The sequence below is a fragment of the Castanea sativa genome, chromosome 8 (genome assembly GCF_040712315.1).
Source record: "Castanea sativa cultivar Marrone di Chiusa Pesio chromosome 8, ASM4071231v1".
Lineage (NCBI taxonomy): Eukaryota > Viridiplantae > Streptophyta > Magnoliopsida > Fagales > Fagaceae > Castanea > Castanea sativa.
In genome coordinates this window covers 45,720,736-45,746,723 of record NC_134020.1, presented here as the reverse complement: position 1 = coordinate 45,746,723, position 25,988 = coordinate 45,720,736, and the positions used below count along the sequence as shown (strand labels likewise).

At 34.1% G+C, this 25,988-nt stretch overlaps 2 protein-coding genes across 2 annotated transcripts; both read right to left on the bottom strand.

Moving 5' to 3' along the window:
• Positions 1 to 12,248: 12,248 nt before the first annotated feature.
• LOC142607373 (ferredoxin, root R-B2) lies at positions 12,249 to 15,235 on the bottom strand. Its single transcript, XM_075778829.1, has 2 exons — positions 15,095 to 15,235; positions 12,249 to 12,894 (listed from the first exon to the last, which is right to left on the bottom strand). Exon 2 carries the CDS (start codon positions 12,884 to 12,886, stop codon positions 12,422 to 12,424), a length of 465 nt encoding a protein of 154 aa, XP_075634944.1. The 5' UTR covers positions 12,887 to 12,894; positions 15,095 to 15,235; the 3' UTR covers positions 12,249 to 12,421.
• A 3,161-nt stretch (positions 15,236 to 18,396) lies between these two features.
• LOC142607465 (large ribosomal subunit protein uL1) lies at positions 18,397 to 21,831 on the bottom strand. The gene is made up of 6 exons (XM_075778974.1): positions 21,729 to 21,831; positions 21,459 to 21,509; positions 20,577 to 20,796; positions 19,792 to 19,957; positions 19,113 to 19,318; positions 18,397 to 18,807 (listed from the first exon to the last, which is right to left on the bottom strand). The coding sequence occupies exons 2-6, from the start codon at positions 21,461 to 21,463 to the stop codon at positions 18,754 to 18,756; spliced, it is 651 nt and encodes a 216-aa protein (XP_075635089.1). The 5' UTR covers positions 21,464 to 21,509; positions 21,729 to 21,831; the 3' UTR covers positions 18,397 to 18,753.
• Between the last annotated feature and the right edge of the window lie 4,157 nt (positions 21,832 to 25,988).

Genomic DNA, 25,988 nt, shown 5'->3' with positions numbered 1-25,988 from the left:
TGGAAAAAAAGTGTATTTTTTAGTTAAGTAGTCATATAAACTGAATATTAAGAGAAGAGTATATCTCACTTTTGTCCTAAATTGAAATAGTATTAAATACTAATTAATCAAGGCTTTTAGTGATATATATATAATGGGCACGTGTTATAGCACCGCTTGATCTCAATCTCAGTCTCAGTCTTAGTCTTAAGCGGCTTCTACGCTATCCTCGTCAGAAAGGTCGGTTAACACCTCAGCAGCTGCACATGCTGCATGTGTCACGTTCCTTCCCTGAATACCACTGCTCCATATATGGATTTTCCTTCCCAAGAAAATATTTCCAATTCCAAGGTAAAATCTTATGAAAGATATATATATATATATATATATATATATATATAAACAAAATTCTTGGGGCCATCTAAGGGATTTCAATAGGGAGTAACTTAATGAGAAATGAGAGAAATGCATCCACTCGAAGAAATTGGCAAATATTTGAAGAAGTCTTTTTTTTTTTTTTTTAATTTTTTCTTTTTAAATTCTTGTTTAGTCTTCTAGGTGAAATATGGAGCTACAACTTTCATATCTTTAATCAATACTTTGGTAGTGCGTATAAAAGCACTCACATCAAGCTAGTCAAACTAGCATGATGCTAAAATTTAAATATTTGATTTGAGAAGACTCTATCTCATTGGTGTGTATTGTTTATCTATAATTATCATTACAAAAAGAAAATGTTGGTTTTGTACTCTTATCTAGCATACAAGACATCATGGCAATTGGGATTCTTTTGCAAGGGCAAAAGTTAGGCAACAATCTAGAATTTGAAATTGTGTACAATTTGATTTTATTTTTGAGAAAAAAAAGGGGGAAATTATTTAATGTAGTATTAGATGCATCTTAATTTATGCTCTAAGGACTGTTGTTAACAAAATTTAATTCTGAAAAAGAAGTAAAAATATCAAATAATGAAGAATTAAATGCATTTTAACTTGTGCTCTTTATGATCCTTGTGGGATTTCAAAAAATATATTCTAAATTTTAATAAATATTAGAAAACTTAATTGACAAATCTTATACCATACAACAAAAATAGGTCTAAAAGGCCCATTTATTAGGTCATTTTTATTTTATTTTTGTGGCAAGTGATTACATTGTCCTTGTACTAAGTGGCTATCATTTGTTATTGGGTAAATTGACAATTCGCCTATAATTTGTGGCGGTTTCAAATTAAACCCTATATTTTAAAAGGTTTCAATTAAACCTATAAACTTTTTAAATTTTTTTAATTCGCATCTTCAATGAGTCACTATAAATTAAAAGTAATAAAATTCACCTAACATATGACTAAAACCTATTAGAACACACACACACACACAAAACTTAATATGAACATATAAGTAATAAAATTCATCTAAAATATGGCTAAAACTTATTAGAACATGCACACACACAACTTAATATGATCATATAAGAAGCTTTATACACAATTTGAGTGTTGTGAAATTTTATATTAATCACTTAATCAATTATATAACATATAAACATTAAAAATAAAATGGTAAATTTCACAAAAATACCCTAAGATTTGGGTTGATACCAACCAGGTCCAAGACTTCTCAAAAGTGACCAACTTGGTCCCTCAACACATTTTGGTCCTTAAACGCCGTTATCTGTGTTACTTTCTTAGTCTCTTTCTCTCTTCTCTCTCATCCTTCTTTGATTTTCTCAAACCCTTCTCTTATATCTCTCAGACCAATCTGGCTCTCTCTTCTTTCTCAATCTCTCACCCATAGTGGCTGAAGATTCCTCCCTCAAGCTTTGGCCATGGCCGAAACCCATGTTTTGCCATTATCATCTTGTACTCTCTCTTCAAATCAATGGCTATGGAGACAATTGGGCTAAGGATTTTCGAGCTTCAGCTCACCACTGCTGTTGTTGTTCCTTGATGACAGCTCCAATTAGGTCTACCAGTTCTAGCCATGGAAGGGAAATTTTGCATTTACGTTTTTGTTTGGGTTTGGGTGCCAAACACCAAGGGAACATTTGGCTAAGAATCATGAGCTTTGCCACCACCACAAGCTACAAATCACACAGCCAACACCACCACTAGTGGCTGCTAGTCTTTTCTCCTATTTCTCTGTTCTATTTTCTGTTTTCTATTTATTTCTATTTTGGTTTGGTTGTTTGTTGATTTGGGTATTGATCAATTTAGGGATTAGTTTTTTTTCAATGGTGATAAGGATTGGTGATTTTTTATTTGGCTTTGAAAGGTGAGGTTAGGTTATGGTCATTTGTGGACTTATGACTATTTTCTTATTTGAATTTTGTCTCAAAATGGGTCTAATATGGCGTTCTTGTTGGTGTATGTATGATTATAAATATGTGAGTATACTTTGTGATATGGGATTTTTGGGGGATTTGGGTTTTATATGGCTTTGTGTTTGTGTTTTATGACATGATGTGTAGTGTGATGTGTGCTCAAAATGCATGTCTATATCCGTGTAATCACAATGAATTAAATGTAAACATTTAATAGAGAAGAGAGAGTTTGAGAGAGAAGAAGCAGAAGAGATAAGTAACAGTGTTTGAGGACCAAAATATATTGAGGGAGCAAATTGGTCACTTTTGTGAAGTCTTGGACTTGGTTGACATTAGCCCAAACCTCATGGTAATTTCATGAAATTTACCCAAAATAAAATTTTGTATTAGAGAAGTATGTTTCCAAATCATATAAAATAAAAGTTATGTCTTATATGTTGTGGTTATAGCAAGTGAATGCCTTCTATTTTTTAATTATTCCCTTCTTCTTTTTCCCTCCTTATGTTATTTGGTGGACATTAAAATCATCAACATATTTACTATAAATAGAACTTTATTTCCAAAGTTTCAAAAAGTTGGAAATTTTATTATACTATTTCAATGAAATTCTTACTGCCACGAGTTTATAGAAATTTTAAATAAGTTTCATTTATTTATATTATATTTGTGGGGGGTAAAAAACTATTGAATAAACAATTGAGCTTTGGGCCTGGTCGGTTGGTAACAGTTTGTTTTTGTCAAGGGGGCCACTAAGCCTACGAATCAGCCTACACTGCAGAGGTCCGAGGATGAATGTCTCCTGGGACAGTTCCGACGATGACCCTGGAACTTGCCAGTAAAGCTAAAGACAGAATTTCGGAGAAAGCTAATGGGTAAGAGGGTGGTCCAGGCACCCTCTAGAAGTAAGGACGTGAGAGAAATATCTAAAGAAAAGGCTGCAACCTCCACATTAAAGACCATGCACCTATCTCCCTGGCCGCATTAATGGGGAAATGACCTCTGAACAGTAGAATCCAGTCTTCCTGCTATTGTTTGAAGACTTCAAGAAGGTGGCAGATGGGACAAGTATCTAAGGGGAAGATTTGTATGACACGTGGAGGAGCTAGTAAAGAAGAAATATATAAGGAGGCAAGAGAGAGAAGAGAGAGGGATCTGCACTTTCTGCTAAGAAAAAAATAGGAACTAAGGATTGTAAACTTGGGTCTGGAAAGAGAATATTTATACGAATCGTTCTCGGCTTACGTCCGAGGAGATCTATTTGTCATATTTGTTCGTCATTTGCACAAATTGTAACATTCTAGTCTGTTAATCGAACTTCCAACATCCCAAACCTAGACTTCAAACCCATACTCTACAAATTTTATTGTATAAGGCTTATTGGGCTTGAGCCCAACATTTATTTTTGGGTCCGGGTACAATTGTGCACTTACAATATTATATTGGTAATCTACCATAATTTATTATTAAAATATTAAAAGTTGGGTCTTATATGTCATTTTTACACTATGTGGTTTAAATAAGCATTGCAAGTTATTTTACTCAAATAAAAAAAAAACATTGCAAGTTATATGTCATAATTTTGGTTGGGTAACTCATTGTAAGTATATTAAAACCATTAACATGTGGGTTTCAGTTAGTTCAACTGGTAAAGTCTCTGATAGTTGAATAAGATATTTGGGGTTTAATCCTTGCCTACACCAAAAACTAAATAGTATTTTGGTTTGATGATAAAAGAGTTATTATTGAGAACAGATGTCATAGATTGAAACGCTTTAAAAAAAAACCATTAACATAGTTTTTATTTTATTTTTTAAGTGAAACTCTATTAGAAAAGTTTAGAAAAAAATAAAATACTACTCTGGAGTTTAAACGAAACTTAATAGTCCAAAATTTCAAGAAAGTTAAAAGAAGTTTCAATTTTTACTTTAAATTATTATATTATATATTACTAACCTTTGAGCATGCATGCCCAAAGATTTTTCTATTTTTTTGAATAAATGTTAATAATTTTTATTCATTATTGTAGGGTTATTGGGCCCACGAATGTGTGTGAGGTTGGCCCAGGAGTATTTTGTGAGCTAAAAGCCCAATCTGAAGACACTGAATAGTCCGAGGATGTAAGAATGTCAACTCATAAAGTAGTACTAATAAGTAAAGAAGTAATACCTGAATAAGTATGTCTAAGAATATAGTCTGAGGAAGATTATGTCCTTGGCTATGTAAAGCCGAGGTAGGAGAAGGGCTGATTAAACATCCACAAGAAATATGCTAGAAAATCCTATAGGTAAGGGTAAGCATGGTAAACGTGAAAGATAAGAAGAAGGGCGGTGGAATATCTAAGATAAAGCTGTTGCCACCGTCCCTGCATTGAATGCTCTGCAACTACTATTTAGGCCACATTAATGGGGAAGTGAGACCTGAGCGTCAAAGTGGAGTATTGCTCCTGTCTCTAAAGACTTCAAGAGAGGTGGATGGGACAAGTATCTAAACCAGCAATCTAACCCCTACATGGAGCATGAAGAGGAGAAGAAGGAGGGGATATAAAAGGAAGAATGAACCTTCAAGAGAGGGGATCGGAAAAAACAGAGAAAAAACACTGTATACCTCACTATCCATATTATAATCTATCTTGAGAAAAGATAATATAAATCATCCTTGGCTTGTGTTTGAGGAGAAGATTATTTCATATAAACAGTTTCTTGTGTGTATCATTGTGATCAAAGCCCATTACTTTTATTATCTAACATCACTAAAACTTAGATTTCAAACCTACTCTCTACAAATTTTATTGTAAAAAGGTCATTCAGGCCCATCCCCTTCTGACTGTGGGTTCGGGCTCAAATTGTGTCCTTACAATTATAATTTTAAAATTTTTCAAACAAATAAAAATGATAAACATTAGAGATAAGCTCTAACTGTAATTTCTTTTTTGAATGTGAAGGGAAAAAAATTCTAAATTTCAAAAATTCTCTTTTTGAATTTAAAATGAAATTTGTTATTTGACATTTATAACTCTATTTCTAAATGAAGTTACCCTTCATTAATGAGGGTATTTTTGAACCACATAAAATTTCAGTTGAAAGAGAAAAATCCTCTTATATATAGTATAGATAATCTTAGTTTTTTTAATACAAAGTGGTTTTAGACGATGTACAACTGTCATAGTATTTTTTTTTTTTTTATAGAGAATTTCAACATATGACGTCTACCCCTGATAATAACTCTTTATTATTAAACCTAAACACCAATCAGTTTTTTGTGTAGGCGGGGATTGAACCTTAAATTTCTTATACAACTATCATAGTATAATTTAAATTTTTTTTTGTATTTTTATTATTCTTTTTAACTATATTATTAAACTATATTCTAATTTACATATTATTATTCTTGATTTAAAAAAAATAAAAACAAAAGGCATTCCACATGCTCTACTTAGATAAGACAAAGTTTATATATCATTCTGACAAAGCAGCGCATCATACTAGTTCGGTTTATATATATATATATATATATATATATATATATATCCAACAGTGGTGTACCTAAACTTGTTGATCAAATCAAAATGAGTAGATTGGTGTACCTAAAATTATTTCAATAATTATCAAAATTATCAAATAAGCTGAAATATCAACAACACCGACCTAAGAACCAACACCGACCAAACCCCACCGCTGATCACAACAATTATTGTTCATCTGACTAATTTTGCATAATACTCGTCCTTTTTTCCCTTTATGCATAATTAAAGCCACATGGTTCTTTGTATATATCTTTGTTACTTCAAGAAGATGAAATAATAATCACACCCTCATGAATCATGCTGTCTCCTCCCTACGAAAGCGAAATTAATGTAAGACAACATTAATTGATTTTTTTTTTTGGTTTGAGGGACAAGTTTGATGATCACAGGTCTAGTATTATGTATCTTCTCAAATATTGAAAAATAGAGCCCAAGTATGTATGTTTTGCAAAACATTTTATAATGAGTCAAAATCTTATGTCTCATCAATTGTGCTCTACATGAAGTCATTATCATCATGACATGTAACTAAAATTACCACGCAATTAACATTCAAAATTAATAGATTTAAAATGCCTTGATTTTAAATCTATTGATTTTAAATATAAGTAAATTCAAATATAATAATTTTAAAATTTTAAAATCTCTGAATGATTTAGTCAAATCCAAATTTTTTTAATATTTTAAAACTATCCAAACAAAGAACTTTAATTACTAGGAAAAAAATTCATATGCTCAAATTCTACAATCTAAACTCATCATGAAAAGGCTTTGATACCTAGAAATTAGAATACCAAGCATGATAGTCACAAAGTTTTGTGAAGTGTAGAGGCAAGAGCTGAGGTTAAAATCTTCAATTGAGAACTTCACATACATATACAGAATATTTGCTCTCGCAGGCCCAATCCAATGGGTAGAGTGTCACTATAGTCACGTCCAGGATCTCGGTAAAAGACACCAACTCAGATCGCTCCCTTCTACCCATATACATTTAGATTAAGTTATGGTAGAATTTTATCTTTTATATATAAGAAAAAGAAATAATCCACACACAACAACACATGCACTCGCATAAGTTAAGGCACATGCGATGCTTCAAAAATTAAGAGTACAAACTTCTAAGACCCAAGCAGCTAATAGAAGCGTTTGCGTGTGTTCAGAAACAATTATCCAAAACCTTTTGATGTTTTGGAAAACTGAAAAGCTGAAAGGGAAACTATGATATATATAACAATTCAAGCTAGTCAGCATTTTTGTCCATCCTAAGAAAAACCTAGTAAGAAAGACCCATAATTTAGAGAAAGTAGTAGGATTCTGATCTCATAAGACACGTAAAATGCCTTTCAACAAAATGTCGTCGAAGCAAGCATTCAAGGGTTTGAAATTATATGGAATTTGATATGGCATCTAGTCATCATCCATGTCCCACTGAAAAGGTTTTCCCACTGGTTGAAGATGGTACGTGGAAAAGAGTTATACGAAAAGAACATAATATTAAGGGGTGAAAAAAACAATGATTCAATTGCTTTCATTCAATTTGGAATCTATTCATTTTCTTTTGAATGAAAAGCACTTAGTTTTGGCTTTAAAAAGGTCAACATAGGATCATAATGCGTGAACGGAAGAACAAAGTATCTTTCTAAACTAATTTGGAAAGAAATCCTTCAAATTTCTCATATATCTTTATATTTAGTGTAAATTTTAAAAATCTAACATATCCTTCATGCTTACAAAATTTTAATAAAATTAAAAATCATTGTTATATCATCAAAAAAATGTTAAAATTTCAAATTTTTGTGACCTAAAATTGTATCTAAAAAATAAGTTTATTAATCAAATAGTAAATAGCATCCGATTTGAACGAAATTTTATATTCATTTTAAAAACATAAGGAACATGAAAGTCAACGGTTAGATTTTCAACATTCACACCTAAAAGATGATACATGAGAAGTTTGAAGAATTTCTCTTTTGGAGAGAAACTTTGTTCTGAACAAAATACTTTACCACACAAGCTTTCAGTAAAAAATATATTATCACTTGACAAGCAATAATAATTACATGAAAGAGATTATTACATTTAGATGCAATAGGATTTCAATTTATGGTTGATTTTTTGTGTAGGTGGAGTTCGAACACAAATCCCTTATCAGATAACATGACAATAAATTTTGCCATTTGAATTGAGTTAACCAGAACCACCATAAAGAGAATAGAATAGCATAATGCCAAAACAAAAGCAAGTCATTAAGACAATTACATATGCTAACATGCTTTCTCAGTGACAGAGCTACCAAAGTTTTATAAAATTATAATCAGTGAATATGCTTCATGCTTGTGTATGAACGGTCAAAGAAATTAAATTTATGCTCTCTCCACATCTCAATAAAAAAAATATATATACTTAATATAATATTTTTTATGCAATATCTTCCAAATAATTTAGTTGTTTTTTGAGGGTTTCACTTCTTATTCGGTATCTGATGACTACTCTCTTATAAATAAAAATAAAAAGTCTAGGTATAATTTAACGAAGATGTTTAGTTTTGTGTTATTTTTTTTATAATATCGATCTAGTACCTAAATCAATGATAATTGATTAATTAAATATGTATTAAAGATATCAAATATTTTTATCAATCTTAGGACAAATTTATTAAGTTAAATAAATATATTTTTTGTAGTACACATATTGAGTTTAAAGTACTTTTTATTATTACTTTACACAGTAGAAACATACATTCAAAGAATCACATTTTTTTTATTTTACCCTATAAAGACAAATTCCTCCCTAGTTTGCTTTATGCATTTCATCCACACTGTTGATCTTGACGATGATATACATTTATGAAAACAGTAATTGGGCAATGAAAGTAGGGATGAGTTGGGTACACCCATCTTGCATAAAATAAATCAGTTGGAATTATTTAATTTTTGACTAGTTTGATTGTAACTTAAGCTATGGCTAGTGGCTACACAAACTTTTTTGACTTTAGAGAACAACACCCACCAATAATTATACAAAAATCAAAAGACAATGTGAAATCACACCCACAATTTGTTGAGTTCCAACTTTTGTGGTTGGTTCTATGATTCTATGACTGTCATCTATGTGGCCTAATCCATAGAGATGAGTAAGCTCGGGACAGAACTGTACTTGCTGTGGAGAACCTAACAGAAAGCTCTCTCTCCCAAAATTTACTTTCCAGGTAATGAATGCATTCTTTCTCATTACCTTTCGGGCTTTTTGAGCTTTTTCCAAGCTCAAAGTTTATCATATGAATGGGCAAGTAAGCGTAACTTGCATTCTCACTCATGTTTTACTTGTTGATTTTTATAGCAGGCCATGAAAAAGGTGCTTTATCCGTGTCTTCCAACACCTTCTTGAGGTGTCTTCTCTGATAAAAAGTACATTGATGAGTCCTGTCCACATCAGCCCATTTTGCCTACAAATGGGTGTTTTTTTCTTATCCACCCTCCTTAGTCCTTATATGATGATTGCCTACGATGCTTCTTCTAAAATCTTGGATAATAGCCATATTCTCATTATCCGTACCTCTTCCTCATAATAATTGAAGTTCGGTAAACTTACTGACTTAGCCCCCCCAATCCAAAAAAATATGAAGAGGAAAAGTAAAGAGATAATGATGAAGGATTGTACATACTCCATTCCCTTCCCAACAAACAAACGAGACCATTGCTGATTAGGAAAATATCTTTTCAAGTTAGTTTAGAAAATATCTTTTCACGTTAGTTTAGGATCCATTATTTCACATACATATCTATAATTAATATAGAAAAAATTGATGTGAATTAACTGATGTTAAAAAGGTTATGCAACGGTCCATTTAGATATCATTTATTTTGCTAAAAACTGAAAATATTATAGTCATATTCTCATTATCCATAAACACTGTAGCCATATTCTATTTATCCGTTCCTCCTCCTTATAATAATTGAAGTTCGGTAAACTTACTAACTTAGCCCCCCAATCCAAAAAAATATGAAGAGGAAAAGCAAAGAGATAATGATGAAGGATCGTACATACTCCATTCCCTTCCCAACAAACAAACGAGGCCATTGTTGATTAGGAAAATATCTTTTCACGTTAGTTTAGGATCCATTATTTCACATACATATCTATAATTGATATAGAAAAAATTGATGTGAATTAACAGATGTTAAAAAGGTTATATAAGGATCCATTTGGATATCACTTATTTTGCTGAAAATTGAAAATACTGTAGCAAAATAATTTTTAAATACGTAAATAGTGCCGTGAAATCCATTTTTAATGAAAGTTTTGTTAAAAAAAAAGGTTTGTGGGCCCGTGAACAATGCACGGGACATACTGAACAGTGCATTATCACGTGAAAATTAACTTCTCAAAAAATCAAAAAAAAAAAAAAAAACGTGAAACGCAGGGACGTGGACGTGGACGTGTATCCAAACAGATACTAAGATAATAAAAGTCATTATTGATTATAGTATATCACGAGTGCACAAAAGAACAATCAATCTTTCGGGCATAAACTTTTTTTTCACAATTATTGATGTAATATGTTTTGATTAGTGTATAATAAAATCAATGTCAGCTATGGTCCTACGTGAAAGTTAGATTACTCCAATCACAACTTAAAGTTGTGAAAGACTATATAGTTCTAAACATTGATATACCTATTCTTTGCTATTGATTAGATTGCACGTAAAACGAAAGGACACACGTTTAGTATGGTTTTGCTTTACATATGAATCAATCCTCTAATTCTATCCTTATAAATGGGCATTTGCATTTTCGGTGCGTTCGAAATATATAACATTTTTTCTTCTTCTTTTAATTAGATGAAAACTTAAGAGGATTCAAAGCCCAATCCATCCCACCACCTCATAGTGAGAATAAGATTTGAGTTTTTATTTCATAAAAAAAAAAAAGATTTGATTTTTTATATCTAACGATTTGATTTCTTATATCTAACCGTGTATGGTGTTATATTATTTAATTTTAAAATAATATTATACTAGATACAATTTTAGATTTGTAATATCAAATCCGAACAAGAAAATTAATCCAAATGGGCATGTCATCTTCATGTTATGGGCCTCTACACTTACGAAGAACTAGAAAAAAATATTTGTTATGAATATTTTTCTTACTGTTTTAAAGATTTTAATCAATAAATAAGCAAATTTCATTCAGCAAAACTGTCACCTAGTAAGGTTTTTACCAAATCCGAACGAACTGACTTGAGAAATTCATTGCCTCTGGATGTTACTAATTTTACAGGGACAGATTTTCAGTAGTAAAAGATTCACAATTGACCCTTTGCTTTTTAGTGTTCCACACTTGCACGTAGCAAAATGAGGCCTTCTAAAATCTTATGTAACGAGAATTCAGGGCCCAATCGATTAGATGCTGATTGGGTAGAAAGTCTCTTATAGGGCTGAAATCTGCTTGTACTAAACAATAATCTTATGCTCAACCTATTCTCCATACCAGGGAGCTCATCCTAAGAATCGAATTCGAAGCACCCTTTAACACATTATTTCTAATCGTTCTATTGGGCCATGGAAAGGTGCTTAATTCTTATGAATGTGACCAGTGTACTTCTACAAGATGTTAATGCACTCTTTCACATATTAATCTAATCATCTTCTGCTGAAAACTATTCCACTCTGACAAACCAACTCATTGTCCTAATTGCCTGCAAGGGTGTGGAGCAGTTGGTCAGGGGACCAACATCCCAGCTGGGGTGTCCTGGTTCAACCCTGCACAACATCCTCCCCTCCTTGATAATTGTAGTTTGCGGGCTATTGAAGGCATTACGATGTAGAGGTTCCATGACATCAAAGAAAAAGAAAATCACTGTCCTAATTGATATGATATTAGCACCATCACTAGGACATAAGCATATCTTCACAGAGAATCACCAATCAAACTTATCCATATCATAGAAAAAGAAAATCAGACTGTCCTAATTGACATGATATTAGCACCATCACTAGAACAGAGAATCACCTATCAAACATACCTAAAGGGCCTCTTACCCATATGCCATATCATGCAACATAGAAAACTGTTGAGAAACAGAAATCAACTAATAAAGGAGCCAGGCGGGCAGGCTCAGCTCTGAATGTCCAAGCTTTATGAATGATTCAACTAAGACAGAAAAAAGGTCAATCATTATCCTGATTTCAGTGAATAGAACAGATATTACTTTTTCCTGCAAACATTAATATATCAATTCAAAAGTTTAGAAGGATGACACTCCCAGCTAGAGGATAATGCAGCTGGTTAAGGCTCTGTCATTTTTTATGTACGCATTCTCTGCTAGATTCAGAACCAGTAGAATTTGGTGAGGAACTCACTACAAGTTCAGAGAACTAAAGGACTATCTCATATAAATCATGTGTCATACTAAGAAGACTTAAAAATTGATGTATCCAATGCTATTATTACTAAATCAAATTAAATGGCATTCCAACAAAAAGATGACAAACACTTAAAGATCCAGAGGTCCAAGGAATACATGAACATCCGGTTATCATAACCATTTTAGACAACAAGATTTCCAAAACCTATTCTAACACTCACAACCACTCAGTAAAGATCACCTTCCTTGTGTGTGTGAATCACACAGTCTGCAGTTGGGTACGAGACACAAGTCAGCACAAAACCTTCCTTCATTTGATTTTCATCAAGGAATGAACCATCAGATTGGTCCACTGAGCCTGCCACCATCTTCCCAGCACAGGTAGAGCAAGCCCCAGCCCTGCATGAATAAGGCAGCTCAACTCCTGCATTCTCAGCAGAATCTAGGATGTAAGCATCATCAGGGGCCTCAAACTCATTTTCTTCACCATCTGGTCCTACAAGTTTGATCTTGTATACTGCCATTGCGGATACTCTGAAAGAAGGGGATGCTTTCAGGCCAAATGCTTTGGAGACACTCTTTACAGATCCAAGAGAGGATGGGCATTTGATAATAGCGCTGTTGAAACGGTTCTGAGGTGCATTTCCGAACATGCAATGGGAGGGAAGTTTCACAGATGTCATGGTTGACATGTTGGCCCCTGAATCCAACACAATTTCAGCTGGTTTAGTTACTAATTGCACACCCAGTACTGGAATTTAACATAATGCCAAAAATGACATTAAGGCCTATATCAACATCACCATTAATAACTAAGAAAATGATGTATATAACATCAATCTAGTGAAAGAAATTAACAAGGAAAGAAGTAGCAAACATGAATTGCTTAAGGAATCTGGGATTCATGAAAAAATCCCCATAAATGATAACAAAGGCACAGTGACTAATGCCCTCCTTGGACATCTTTTATTTTCTTTATCTGCCTTTCTTCTTGCAATGACCTTCAATGCTTAATCTTTTCCAGGCTACGCAAAGTTTCAAACCTAAGGACTGTCCCTTTACAACAGAAGCCAAGGACAAAGGCCGAAGATGAGGTACAATGTAACTGATTAAAAGTTCAAACAAAATTTCCAAAACCAGGATCAGAGCATATATTCTTGTTTTCACAATGTTGAGAATGATGGCTCCTAATCACATTGTCCTCACACCCGTAAAAGTATTAGATCTGTCTTGTAAGGAACAACTAGAAAAGAAAACAAATTCAAGATACTAAGGAAAGCCCCACAGTTAGCACAGCAGCAACGTGTGAAAGAGCTAAAAAAGGGGGTAGGCCCTTACATTGCATCAGGTAAATAAGTATGAAGGGAACATTGGTCACAATTACCAAATGTGATCCAAGTAATAGGAAACTCACAATGTTGATCCCAAGTCCCAACCCCCTATAAGGAAATTAAAAATAGATTAAAAAAAATATGAAGCATCCATTTCTCCAATGGATGAGGCAATCAATGCAAAGAATTCCATAAGGGCGGAAAGATACCTATTGCCCTTCAATCTAGGAATGTGTTTGCAAGCATTCCCAAAGGCAGATGGCTGAGCATCCTTGCAGCTAAGGGGGTTGTATTTTGTATGCCTCTTATAAAAGTTTACAAAGAACGGAATAAAAAATCCATTCTGTAACAAAAGGGCAATTGATGTCTGGAGCACTATGAGAAGATGCAAGCTAAAGGCTCTCTGCTCTTCACTCGAGGCTCCATTTTAATAACCGCGCAATAGAAATAGTATCACTCTATAATTTAAGCAAAGTCTAAGTGTAGTCTGAAACTAGTCTGTCTGTTGAGTCAAGGTCCCCTCACAATATAGACCCAAATGCACCCTTTCTTTTCAGGAACAATACAGATAAATCGTAGGTAACCAATGATTAATTGAATATTTACTGATACAGACAGCATAGTACTGTGCATTGCATATAACATCCAAGATTTTTAATGTATGATATTTCTCCATGTTGGCCCAGCACTGAATTGCATGGAGTTTCCAAGTCCAAAAAACTCCTATAGAAAAATGACCCAGATAATACATCTCCACCTGCACCTAACCATAAGTTAACCTCTTGGTAAAGTGATTCACTGGTGGCTATCCTGCAGTAAAATACACCATATAGAACACCAATAGTTTTTCATTTCCACAGTTTTGACTATATGATGGCCCAGTATAGGCTTGGTTCCACCAGAATTTCCATCAATAAGCAAGTTTGTGTGAAAGGTACAAATACATTGCCTTTAATTCCAACTAATAGCCCATCTCACACTCTGTACTACATAAATGACAAAGGAGTAAAGACCATAGATTTCAATGTGACTGAAGCACAACTCAAAAGAAAAAAAGAAGGAATAAATCTAAGTCAATAAATACTGTGTCAATAAATATAGTGGAAATTTAATACTATAGTTGACCCCACCAAACCCCAATACTATAGTTAAGCCTATCATCAGCATAACGATTTCGTGACCAAGTTCCAAACTTTAGATTCAGTGGTGAAATGGGTCTGTTTAATATAGTTGGTCTCCCAGAAATGAAAGCAAAAAAATTAAAATCTAAATCATGGGATCTTCATGATTCCATAAATATAAATAAAGGGATAAATCTAAATCTCAAACAAACAAAAAAAGGACATATTAAAGAAGAAGTGGGAAAACAAACATGTTATCATAGTCATTTGAATTATAAGCTGAACCAAACACGACCGGACCTCACCCTGAAACCCAATCTCGTGAAAATCTCAGAACAACAAAACGGAGAGTAGAGTCATCAATGTTTTATCGTATTTTAATTTCAATATAACAAAGTCGAAAACGAAATATTACAAACAAGACAAGAGAGAGAGAGAGAGAGCTTACGGTTTTGGTTTGAGCGGAGAATACAAGGTTGGGCGCAACTTCAAAAGACCAAAAAAAAAGTCAGAGACTCAAACGATTCAGCTGTCTCTCAACTCTGATTCAAATATATAAAGAATTCAGGGGAGAGAGGGAATGTTCTAGAGTTTTAATACTGTGACATAAAAGGACGGCTTTTGGTACCTGTGGAAAGCTGGGGGCACCACAATGAATGAGTCACAAACCCCAAAGATCCCTAAATAGTAATTTCAATTTGCCCCCCAAACCAAACCTACCTAACCTGCCTCCTGTTTTCCCTCCTTTTGTTTTCTCATCTCATCTCCCCTTGCTTTCATTTTTTTCTTTTTTCCTTTTGTGGACATGCCACAAATTATTTTGCAACTTTTTTTTTGTCACAACTCTGACGTAGTAAATTGTGAGTGGTTAATCATCACTTATATATAAATTCGTCATTTTTTTCACCAATTTCACTCTGCCATGTCATAGTTGTAAAAGATTTTGTGGTCCTAGACTTTTTTTTCTCATGAATAATTGTCCAAAGCTCCCCAACTTCTTTTCTTTTTTTTTTTTTTTGTGGCAAACAACGGTATTTAGTATTTGTTTGGATCCACGTCCACGTCTACTGTGTTTGCGTTTTCAACTTTTTTTTTTAAGCTGTAAAATTTGACTTTTCCATCCATGCATTGTTCATGCGTCTCAGATTTTCTCCAACAGAGTGCACTATTCACACACTGTTCATGGAACCCACAAGCATTTTATTTAGAAAAAAAAATATTAAAAATGGGTCCCACAATACTATTCACACATTTAAAAATTATTTTACTATAGTATTTTCAGTTTTCAGCAATAAGTTGTATCCAAACAGATCCTTAGACTTTTTGAGTATCTAATTATTTCTTTGAGTGTATGCAATCCTTCCGTTCTCTTCACACCAAGTTATTACAGGAAGGAATCCCATTAGATGGCCCCAAGATACTAACAAAATGTTTCAAACTCAGAATCTCAAGGATATCATGAGACCTTAGAAATCACTTGGCTGGCCTCAAATAGCATTTGAAAACTTTATGGCACGACTTCTTGAAATTTTAAATTTTTATTTAATTATTTATAAAATAAGTAGATCCAATTTTAATAAGTTATTAATAATTTAATTTAAATAAATATATTCTAATAGTAATCAATATAAAGGGACAACCCACTTTAGAATTCTTTCACTTAAATAATTACGGACAAATCACATTAAATGTAATGTGAAATAATTGTGATTCAATAATGTCAAAAATGACTGCATCTAAATAACAAACTCTTCTTCAAAGACGAAGCTAAACAACACCACCGCGCACCCTTGGTGCGGTGGTCACTCCACAAGTATAAGTGCTTATGGGGTGTGGGGGGTAAAGGCCGGAGTTTAAGTCTCTAGAAGGAAGCTTCACACACATATACACTTAGATTAGGTTAGAGTAGAAATTCTATCTTGTAAAATAAAAAATAAAAAAAAAATCTAAACAACATATGCTCCTTTTTAAGTTGATCTCATCACCATTGTGCTAAAATTGGTCAGCACAATTCATAGGATGGATGCCGCCTTTGCGGCTTTACAATTCAATTTCTCGTCGTTCTACCTTGGCTTTGGTTCTTCTAATACCCACCAAGTTATAGAGTTCTTGATGTGACCTTTAACGTAGTTGAGCTATGATCCAAGGATAATAATATAGAAAACAAGTTGAACCAAATACTATTACTCATGTAGTTATGAAACAACGGTTCTTTCTATTGGTGGCTGATTATTGAGCAACGAATAGAAGGTAACAACCATATGTTAATTTCAGTCTGCAATGGAATGGAAGGTTACCTAACAATCAGAGTAGTATTATATGCTAGGTTCATATGAATCAATCCGATTTAGATCAGGTGCAATTTCTAGGGTATAGCACTTGATGCAATAGCGTTGAAGGGTAGAGATTGAAAGTTACAAAAAGTAACTTTCAATCTCAACCATTAAATAAAAAATATTTAAAAAATGTAAAAAGTTAGTTAAAAGTTAAAAATGTAAAAAATTTTATGAAGGAAATGGTGTAATTGTTAGCAATTGCACCAGATCTCAATCTGAATCATAAAATGCACAAGGAGGCATCTGAAGACTCGTTTGAATTTGGACCCTGGGGCATTGACTAAGTATTCATAATGTAATGATGTAAAGGACTAGAGGTCTCTTTCTTCACCAACAAATATACTTTTTTTTGAAGGTCAAACATCATAAACTGATAATGTAATACGAATAACAAATTAACAATAGGTATGTTACACTTTCCTTTCTAATTATTTTGCAGCCTACCTAAATATTAAAACTTAAAACAATATTCCCTTCAATTATTGCTTGAATCAAACAACAAAAATCAAAACTTTGCAAGATGCCTTATCATTTAGGGCTTGTTTAGATCACCATAATTTTGAATGATATTACTCAGTTTTCATCACTGAGTTTTCAAAACGCGTGAATCCCACCAAAAAAAAAAAAACTTTTTTGGCTTGGTTTTTAAATGATGTTTCCATCACTCAAAACTTGAAAATTTGAGTAACGACGATAGAAACTGAAAACAGAATTTTAATATTTTCAGTTTTTGAAATATAAGTTATGATGGCAAAAGGTGAGTTATGTAACTAAACAAGAATCTTGAAGTTTTTAAAATAAAGTGAGATTTGACTTATAAATCGGAGTCATGACCAAATTAAAACAAGCCCTTAATATTCCGTTGAATTTAATGGTATTATGTAAATCCCTTCAAGTTTTTTACTATTCCGCAAAATTTTACCATACGTTAGGCAGACAAAGAAGCGATCAAAATAGTATGGCCTCACTTTTTTCCCCCCAAATTTTGAGGTTATTATTACTTAACCCAATGAAATTATTGTAATTCTATTTTCCTGGAAAAGGTTTTTAATTTTTTTCCCAGGGCCTCGTTGTCGAAGTACTCAGAAATAGTGTATCTAGACAACCAGCAGGGACAAGAGTCACATTCTAGACAACCGGAGCTATACTCCCAGCAGGGACCAGAGTCACATTCTAGACAACCAGGGCTATACTCCCAGGAGGTACAGGAAACAATATACAGTAAATTAGCAAAGAATTCCAAATGGGCTGAACAGATGAGCAGGCCCATCGGTGAACACGGCGGCTTTTATAAAATTGTTGTCTACGTACAGCTACATGTTTTTCTGAAACAACTATGAACAGTGTGGAGTAAGAGGCATAGAAGTGGTAAAAAAAAATTGTTCCTAGCCTTACTGTTTGAGAAAACAAGAAATTTAAGTAATAATTGAACTGCATTAATTCTAGTCCACATTTTCACACCCTGCCAGACTTCAAGTATATAATGAGAGCAATTTATCATCCACATAATTAAATTTACCATCGATTTCACTCCAGCTTGGACGGCAACATATATAAGACCTAATATTCATCAATGTATTATAGGGCCAGTGAAAATGAAAACTTGGTTCAACTCTCAGTCAAACATTCCAAAACAATTCTAGGGCCATGACATCTAAGAATTCAGAGAACAGTAAAAAGGTAAAATAGCCAACCAACAAGAAAACTTGACCATTCAAAGCACCCTTATAAGAATTACAGCTCGCCTACAAAATTCCCTTGCCAAAAGATTTTAGTATACGCGCACTGGCCTCCCCATGGTAGTCTTCAGCGACAAGCTCCTCACCTGATTTCCAGCAAGAAAATAAAAACCCTCAATCAAACACGATACCAGAGATAAAAATGAAGAGACAACAAGATCTTCATAAGAATGAAAGCCAAATGCAGGAAGAAAATCCAGAACAAAACAAATTTCTCAATTGCAAGGACAGCGCCCATAACTAACACGGAAAGAGACCTATGAAAATTCGAAATAGATAGAAAAAAATCAACAATATAGAACAAAAATACTAATAAAAAAAAATTGTACCTACAACCCATTAAACAAAATTAAACGGGAAGCTGGAATTAGTCTTAAAGTTAATAACTTACATTCTGCCAGTTCTTCTTCAACAGCGAAACGAGGAAATTAACACTCATTTGAACATTTTGGAAGACCTGCTTCTCTTCCATAGCAACATTGCCCACTGCAACTCCCATGCAAAGCACCTTTTTCAGTTGGAACTTAACCATAGCCTTTGTCTCATTAACTTTAGAATCGATGGATTCTTGATGTGTGACAAGAGTTGGAAACTTTCCTGCATTATTATAATAAATGGGTAAATAAGAAAGAAATATATAATGCATGAAAAAAGCCCATTACGCCCAAATAAAAAGGCTCCCTACTAACGACTAATATTCAATGCTGCATGCATCTTAAAATATAACTTACAACACTGCAAACAAACCACTCAAGAAAAGAGACATACATTGATATATACTCATTATTGTCGAATTAATACATAACATTAGAATTATATACAATTGCTCAGCAAAAGTGACTAGGCAAAAGGATTATACACTTATAATAGTTTAAGAAGGATATAATAGTTTAAGAGGGATATATCAGATAATCCATTCAAAAAATGCAAATGACAGATAGAGATATAAAAAACATGTTCAGGGCAATATGTCAAGTTTGTTCTGATTTCAAATGTACTCCAGAGAAAGCCATGTATCTTGACTAATAAAAACCACAACAGCAGATGCAATACGTTTCTAATACACTTGCCTGCCTTGTTGAGACCAGGGCCCAAAAGACGGGGGATCAGCTTAATGACAGATTCTGATGCCAAAAAAGCATGGTATTTCTTGGCAAGTTTCTTGACCAATTTCTTGTTTTTGTTAAGCTTCTTCAATGCTTCAACATCCATGTAATCTAAACCCATCTTCTCAGCCTGCATTACATATCAACAAACAATGTGAAGTGAACAGGACTATAATCTGCAACAAAATTAAATAGTAAACAACAAAATTAAACTGCAACAGTCACTGAAAGATTAAAATTTGTAGGCATATGCCTCCACAAATAAAACAGGACTGCAGGGGGAGAATACTTGACTCATCTTTGCTACTATGCTCGACCAAATATATAAAAACATCTTGTCTTAAAGTATTCACAAATTATAATTTTTGTCAGTGCACCAAACCCCATAACCAAGGAAAACTGGACTACGTAATATTACAAGCAATCAATAAATTGATGCAATTTTCAAGGGGTTTATCCAGTGCTGTATTCAATAATGAGAACACACCATGATGTATTACTCTCTAACAAATCTGTATGATGAAACATACAGTCTTGAAAGATATCTGCCCTTCCAACATTTAGGTAGTGAGAATTTTCCTATAATATACCACCAATTCAAAATAACATATACATTTAAATCTAGAAGGCATTAGGAATCATAAATGTTCAAATGATACAAATGGATGTTGCCAGACATATATAAGTTTGACTCAATTACAAATTCAGTTTCATTACTTTGTCTCAGAAAAGTACCCCATAATTTTTACCTCTTCAACATGCTGAGCATCACCAAGCATGCAAACCTTCATCTTTGGGCGAGGGATGTGTGGCAACTTAACAGAACCACTGAAACGCTTATCCTTCTGGGGATCATAATTTTTCAATCCAATCTGTAGTTCAATGGTCTCAGTGAAATTTCTCTTCTTATCTTTGGATCCAGTAAAAAGAGTGGAGATAGCCTCTCTTAGAGTATCACTCTGAAGCTTACTGTAGAAACAAGGATGAAAGGAGTCAGCAGAAGAAAAATCAAGAAGCATCACCTGATGTCTCTCATTTATCATAACTAAGGAGGAAAAGATTTCAGATAATTAAAGCACGTTAATGGAACACAACAGGACCGAAGGAGCCAAAAGGTAAAATAGGTGCCATTTTTCAAACCATTGACACCATTGTTTACATCTGTGGCTATCAAATGTGACTACAACCATCACACCCATTTCAAATCAATGTTCCTAACACTAATCATTATATCTTTTACATAACAAATGAGAACAAAATAGCATAAATTGACTTTGGTAAGCGATAGAAAAAAATATGCTTGGAAGAAAAGAGCCCAAACATTCAATCAGAACCTGCCCAACAAAGTTTTTTTAACACAACATAAAATGGGTTCAACTAGCAATAAAATAGAGTCTCAATAATCACAATTTCATCCAAGTTTTTTTCAGAGATAGATTTACAACACATATAAAATATAAAACTTTCAATCATACAATCATACAATTTGCAGCATTAATCATCCTAGAATTTCAATATTGACCATTTCATAAAATTCTAAAATCAAAACCCAGCTTAACATGTTTCAATTCAAGCCAAAACCAATCAACGAAAAAAAAATGAAAAAACCCACGAACTGGCATTTCACATACCTCATCTTTGAAACTCTCTTGTTTCCAAACACCCACTAGCAGATTTTGTACCTGCAAGAAAGAACCCTAAACCATCACACGGAAAGCCCAAAAAAAAAATCCACATACATAATCAAACAAAATACGACCTTTCAAATAAAACAAATCGGTACAAGAAATGAAAATCTCAGATTTTACAATTATATTTTCCCGTGTTTTGTCAGGAAACAAACGGGAAGTACAGATCGAAGAAGGAGAAAACATGGTTGCAGAGAGAGAGAGAGAGAGTACCAGAAGAAAGAGAAGGGAACCCTAGCTAGGGTTTGTGGTGGCTAAAATGAGAGTATATATAGCAAAGCAATGACTGGTGAGTAGTGGCTGTGTGATAAACCCTAAAACGGTATTTATGTAATAAATTGTTTTGGGCTTCGGTGACATTTTTTACGGATGGGATTGGCCTTAAGGCCTAAGTCAGTCTTTTTGAATTTCTGATCCAAGTTTTGCCTGGCCCACGCAAAATTAACCCAAATGAATTGGGCTTTTCAGCTCCCACCCAATTAGTGCACAAATTATAAGTTGTGATGTGGTGTTTCAACCTAATAAATAGGAGCGAAGAGCCCTCAAAATTCAAACCTCCCTTTTCTCAGTGTAATTATTGAATTAAAAAAAAAAAAAAACCTAATAATAAGATATACCTTATGGCCTTTGTTTCCCATTGGCATTATTGTTTCTAGATGGATGGTAATTTGCTCATCTTCTTTTTCTTTTTTCCATGTACAGATGGTATTTTGCTTTTTTTAAATTTAAAAAAAAAAAAAACACTAAATGTACATATAGTCCTCATCTCGTGTCCCACATCAACCTCCAATTTTACTAAATTCATAGATAAAGAAAATCAAAATCATTCTACATGCCTCACAAAGACAACATTATCGCTTATTTTTGTGTGTGTATGTAATGTAACCATGAGTGTATGTTTTTTTTTTTTTTAAGAAAATGTTTATTTAGAGCTGTCAAGTACAAAAAAGAAAAAATATTCTTATTCAATTTGATCCGTAGGATTTTTAATGGTGAAGTGAATGTTGATGAAGGGGATACCTTGGGTTCTTTGTGCCTTAAACTCCCTAATTGTATCATTGTTTTTGTTCCAACTAGGTAGACTTGTGCTTCAATGGAGCGTGCAGGGTAATTATCAAAACTGCCTTACCAAAGAAGTAGATGTGAATCCAATTAAGAGGCTTTCTATAAAATAAAATAAAAAATACTCCATATATATATATATATATATATATATATATATATATATATATATATATATATATGATCTCTTCTCTCCTCTACTCCCCCTATATCCAAACTTGCCATAGATAGAGTCGAATGTTCATTGGGCAGAAGATTGCATGAGTATATGAAAAAGAGGAAAAAACTCTTTCTATCTCTCTTTCGATATCCACTCTCCTTGGAAGGATTCTTGGGCAATGCATTTGTGTCTTACTCTAGTATAGCTAACACCACCATTAGCAAAGACATAGATGCATTATTGATGGTATGGCATGAGAATTGAATCAAATCCTTCATGCTTGTACACATTTTCAGACACTCAAATCTTTATTTTTGTGCATATGTGTGTGCGCGTGGCGTAATAGCTCACGGAAATTTACTCTTGCCAAGTCCAATGGGCTTACTCATATTCAACTGCTATTGTACGAGCATTACCCTCCTCCAAGTCCATTTGTCTATAAAAGCCCATTGCATCGACGCCACGTGTAGAACCTCACGTTGATTAGACGCACGGGCTCATTCTAGGCAAGTTTTGATGCTCATCTGAAGCCCGAAGCCTAAGGATGAAATCATTCACAGCGTGATCGACAAAGGTGAAGCTTCACTACCTTCGATGAATATGTCCCCCGGGCAGGTAGAACTCGGAGTGCACGGTATCACCTAGGGAATACCTCTGCTAGGCATCGAATCTACCGGTAGAGCTAGTTTCAATGCCACTGTTACCTTTTCCCACTCACCACCAAACATCCATTTAAGAGTAATGGTATTGGACCTCCCTTCCGTTGCCTAGGGAATGCCTCTATCGGGCAGCAGATCTAATAATGGAGCTAGTTCCAATGTCACTGTTACCTTCTCCCACTTGCAATTAAGCTCCCACTTAGAAGAAATAGTATTGGACCTCTCCTTCCACTGACCAGGAAAATGATCATGGTCATCCCACTAACTTTGACTATAAATAAGTAAGGGAGATTCAATTGAGGGGGTTGGCAATTTTGGAGAGTAGAGACTAAGGAAAGAAAGTGATCATCTTGGGAAAAAGAGTGAGAGTGATTTTGAGAACATAGGGAACCTGGGTACTTGGGTTGACGAACATAGAATCACCCGTTGTAGGAAATCCGAAAGCCTATAATACAAATAGATTGTGAGCCCAAATAGATTTTAGGCCCAATAATCATACCTAGGTGCGCACAGCCATAAATAGTGTTGATACCCATTTTTTATAAAGGGGTGCCAATAGCAAAAAAGCCCAATAACAAGCAAAAAGGAAAGAAAGAAAAGATTAGAAAGTAATGGCAGAAACAAAGGGATATAAAAAGCCCAAAGGAAAGAAAAGGAAAGAAAGAGGCCTAACGGGCCAATTTGACAGAAACGAGCAACAGGCAAGCCCACAAGCCCAAGAAGAGGCAAAAATGGAGCAAGCCCAATGAGCTCATACCTTTTTCCATAAAGGACGAGTATGGGTGAAGGAGATTCAGGAGCAGAATGAGACAAAGCCAAGTAGCAATGGCAGAAACAACGTGGGAAAGAAAGAAAACAAAAGCATGAAGTAATAAGATAACCACGCTATGGTTGGAGCACTATCAGCCTGTACCCAGCCAATGCAAGGGAGGTCGACCAACGATCAAGGGATTTACAGAGTGTGTAGTTTGATGGAGGGAGAAAAAATGGCCTATTTTTGGTATCCAGCCAAGACCTCTTTTAGAAGGTGCTTTGCTGGGAAGACATCTTTGCTTAAAATAGGTAGTAAATGGCTGGGACCACTTTATGTATGCCAGAGAGATAGGTAGAAAGAGACCCAAAGCGTTACCCGTCGAGATGAGAGAGAAAGACTCACGACAGACCCAAATGGATAAGGATTTGTCGTGGGAGGAGTAGTGGAAGAAAGAGAAAAGCACTGGGCATCCCTAGGCGAAGTGGAGGCCAAACGGCCAGTAAATAAATGGGCAGCCCTGAAGAGGTGTTCACAGCAAACAAAAATGGTTGGTGAACAATAGGGGTAAAAGAAAGAAATCTCATAGGATCAACCTAGTATAAATAGAAACAGTAGCCATAAATGGAAGGGGTAACGACTAGGTAACGACTAAGTCAAGGAGCAAAGAGAATTGAAAAGGAAATAAGAGAGGAAAAAGAAAGAATGAAATGAAGGCAAAAAAGAAAGAGTGAATATGGCAGAAAAGTCATGCATCAATAGACAATATTTTCCCTCTCTCTTACTGCAAACTCACCCTTTGTAATCCCCAACAAGACAAGAAGTAGTGATCTATACCCGTTCTTCAAAATGTGCAACTTTAATGGTCTAGCTTGGTAATAAGGTTGCCCAAGTTGGGATTTGTGCTCTTTTAGTTCACTTCTCGCAGAAACACCCATTACTTTTATATTCTGCTGTTTAGCTACACTAACTATTTTATCTTGAGTAACCTTTTCTGCCACAACACATTTGCCAATGTATTTAATATTCATGTGTATGTATTTGTCATTATTTGTTGCCTTTCTTTTGGGATGCTTGTCTTGTACACAGATTGGCCCTTTAACAAGGTCCCGCTAGGATAGCGGGCCAGGCCCAACTCTCCAACCCACAGTAGAAAGGACCCTAGCCCAAGAGCATAAAGAGCCCCTATAAATATTAGTATATGTTTTTTCTTCTTGTCATGTTGTTTTAGTGTTTTTGTTATTGGTGGTTTGAGTAGGTGCAGCGTGCTGCCTTCTCTCATATCCTGCTTGTAGGTCATCTGGTTTGAATATGATTCTTATTCAAAGAAACAAAACAAAACAAAACTACTTAGTACTTACCCATCAGATAGTTTCTTGTCCCTCATCAACAAATCTTTCTCACACACATTGAGATAACATTTCAAAATTTATGTGGTCTTAGTGATGGAAAATCTTCCCAGAGACGGTGGCAAGGTCATTCAAACAAAATGGTGCCACAAATTATTTAACAAAAATAACAATGATTTAGGAAAGCTAATTTAATAACACTAACAAATTTCAATTCAAATCCTTTTCGTACATGTTAGCTATTGTGTTCAGGGAATGCAAAAACTCTCTCGTAGGATCTTCTACTTCCATAATGGTGACAATTCTCACAAGAAACATACTCCTACAAATTTATTTCTGCCAGAGCCTAGTTTGACAAAGAATTCTCTAGTTAATGGACCATGTCATTGATTTACACCTCTATTAACTCAGTTGAATTGCAATTTCTCATATGAGAATCAGCTTCTATCATTAGCTTTATATTGTCTCCAAACCAGCTGTATGCCTGGGCTT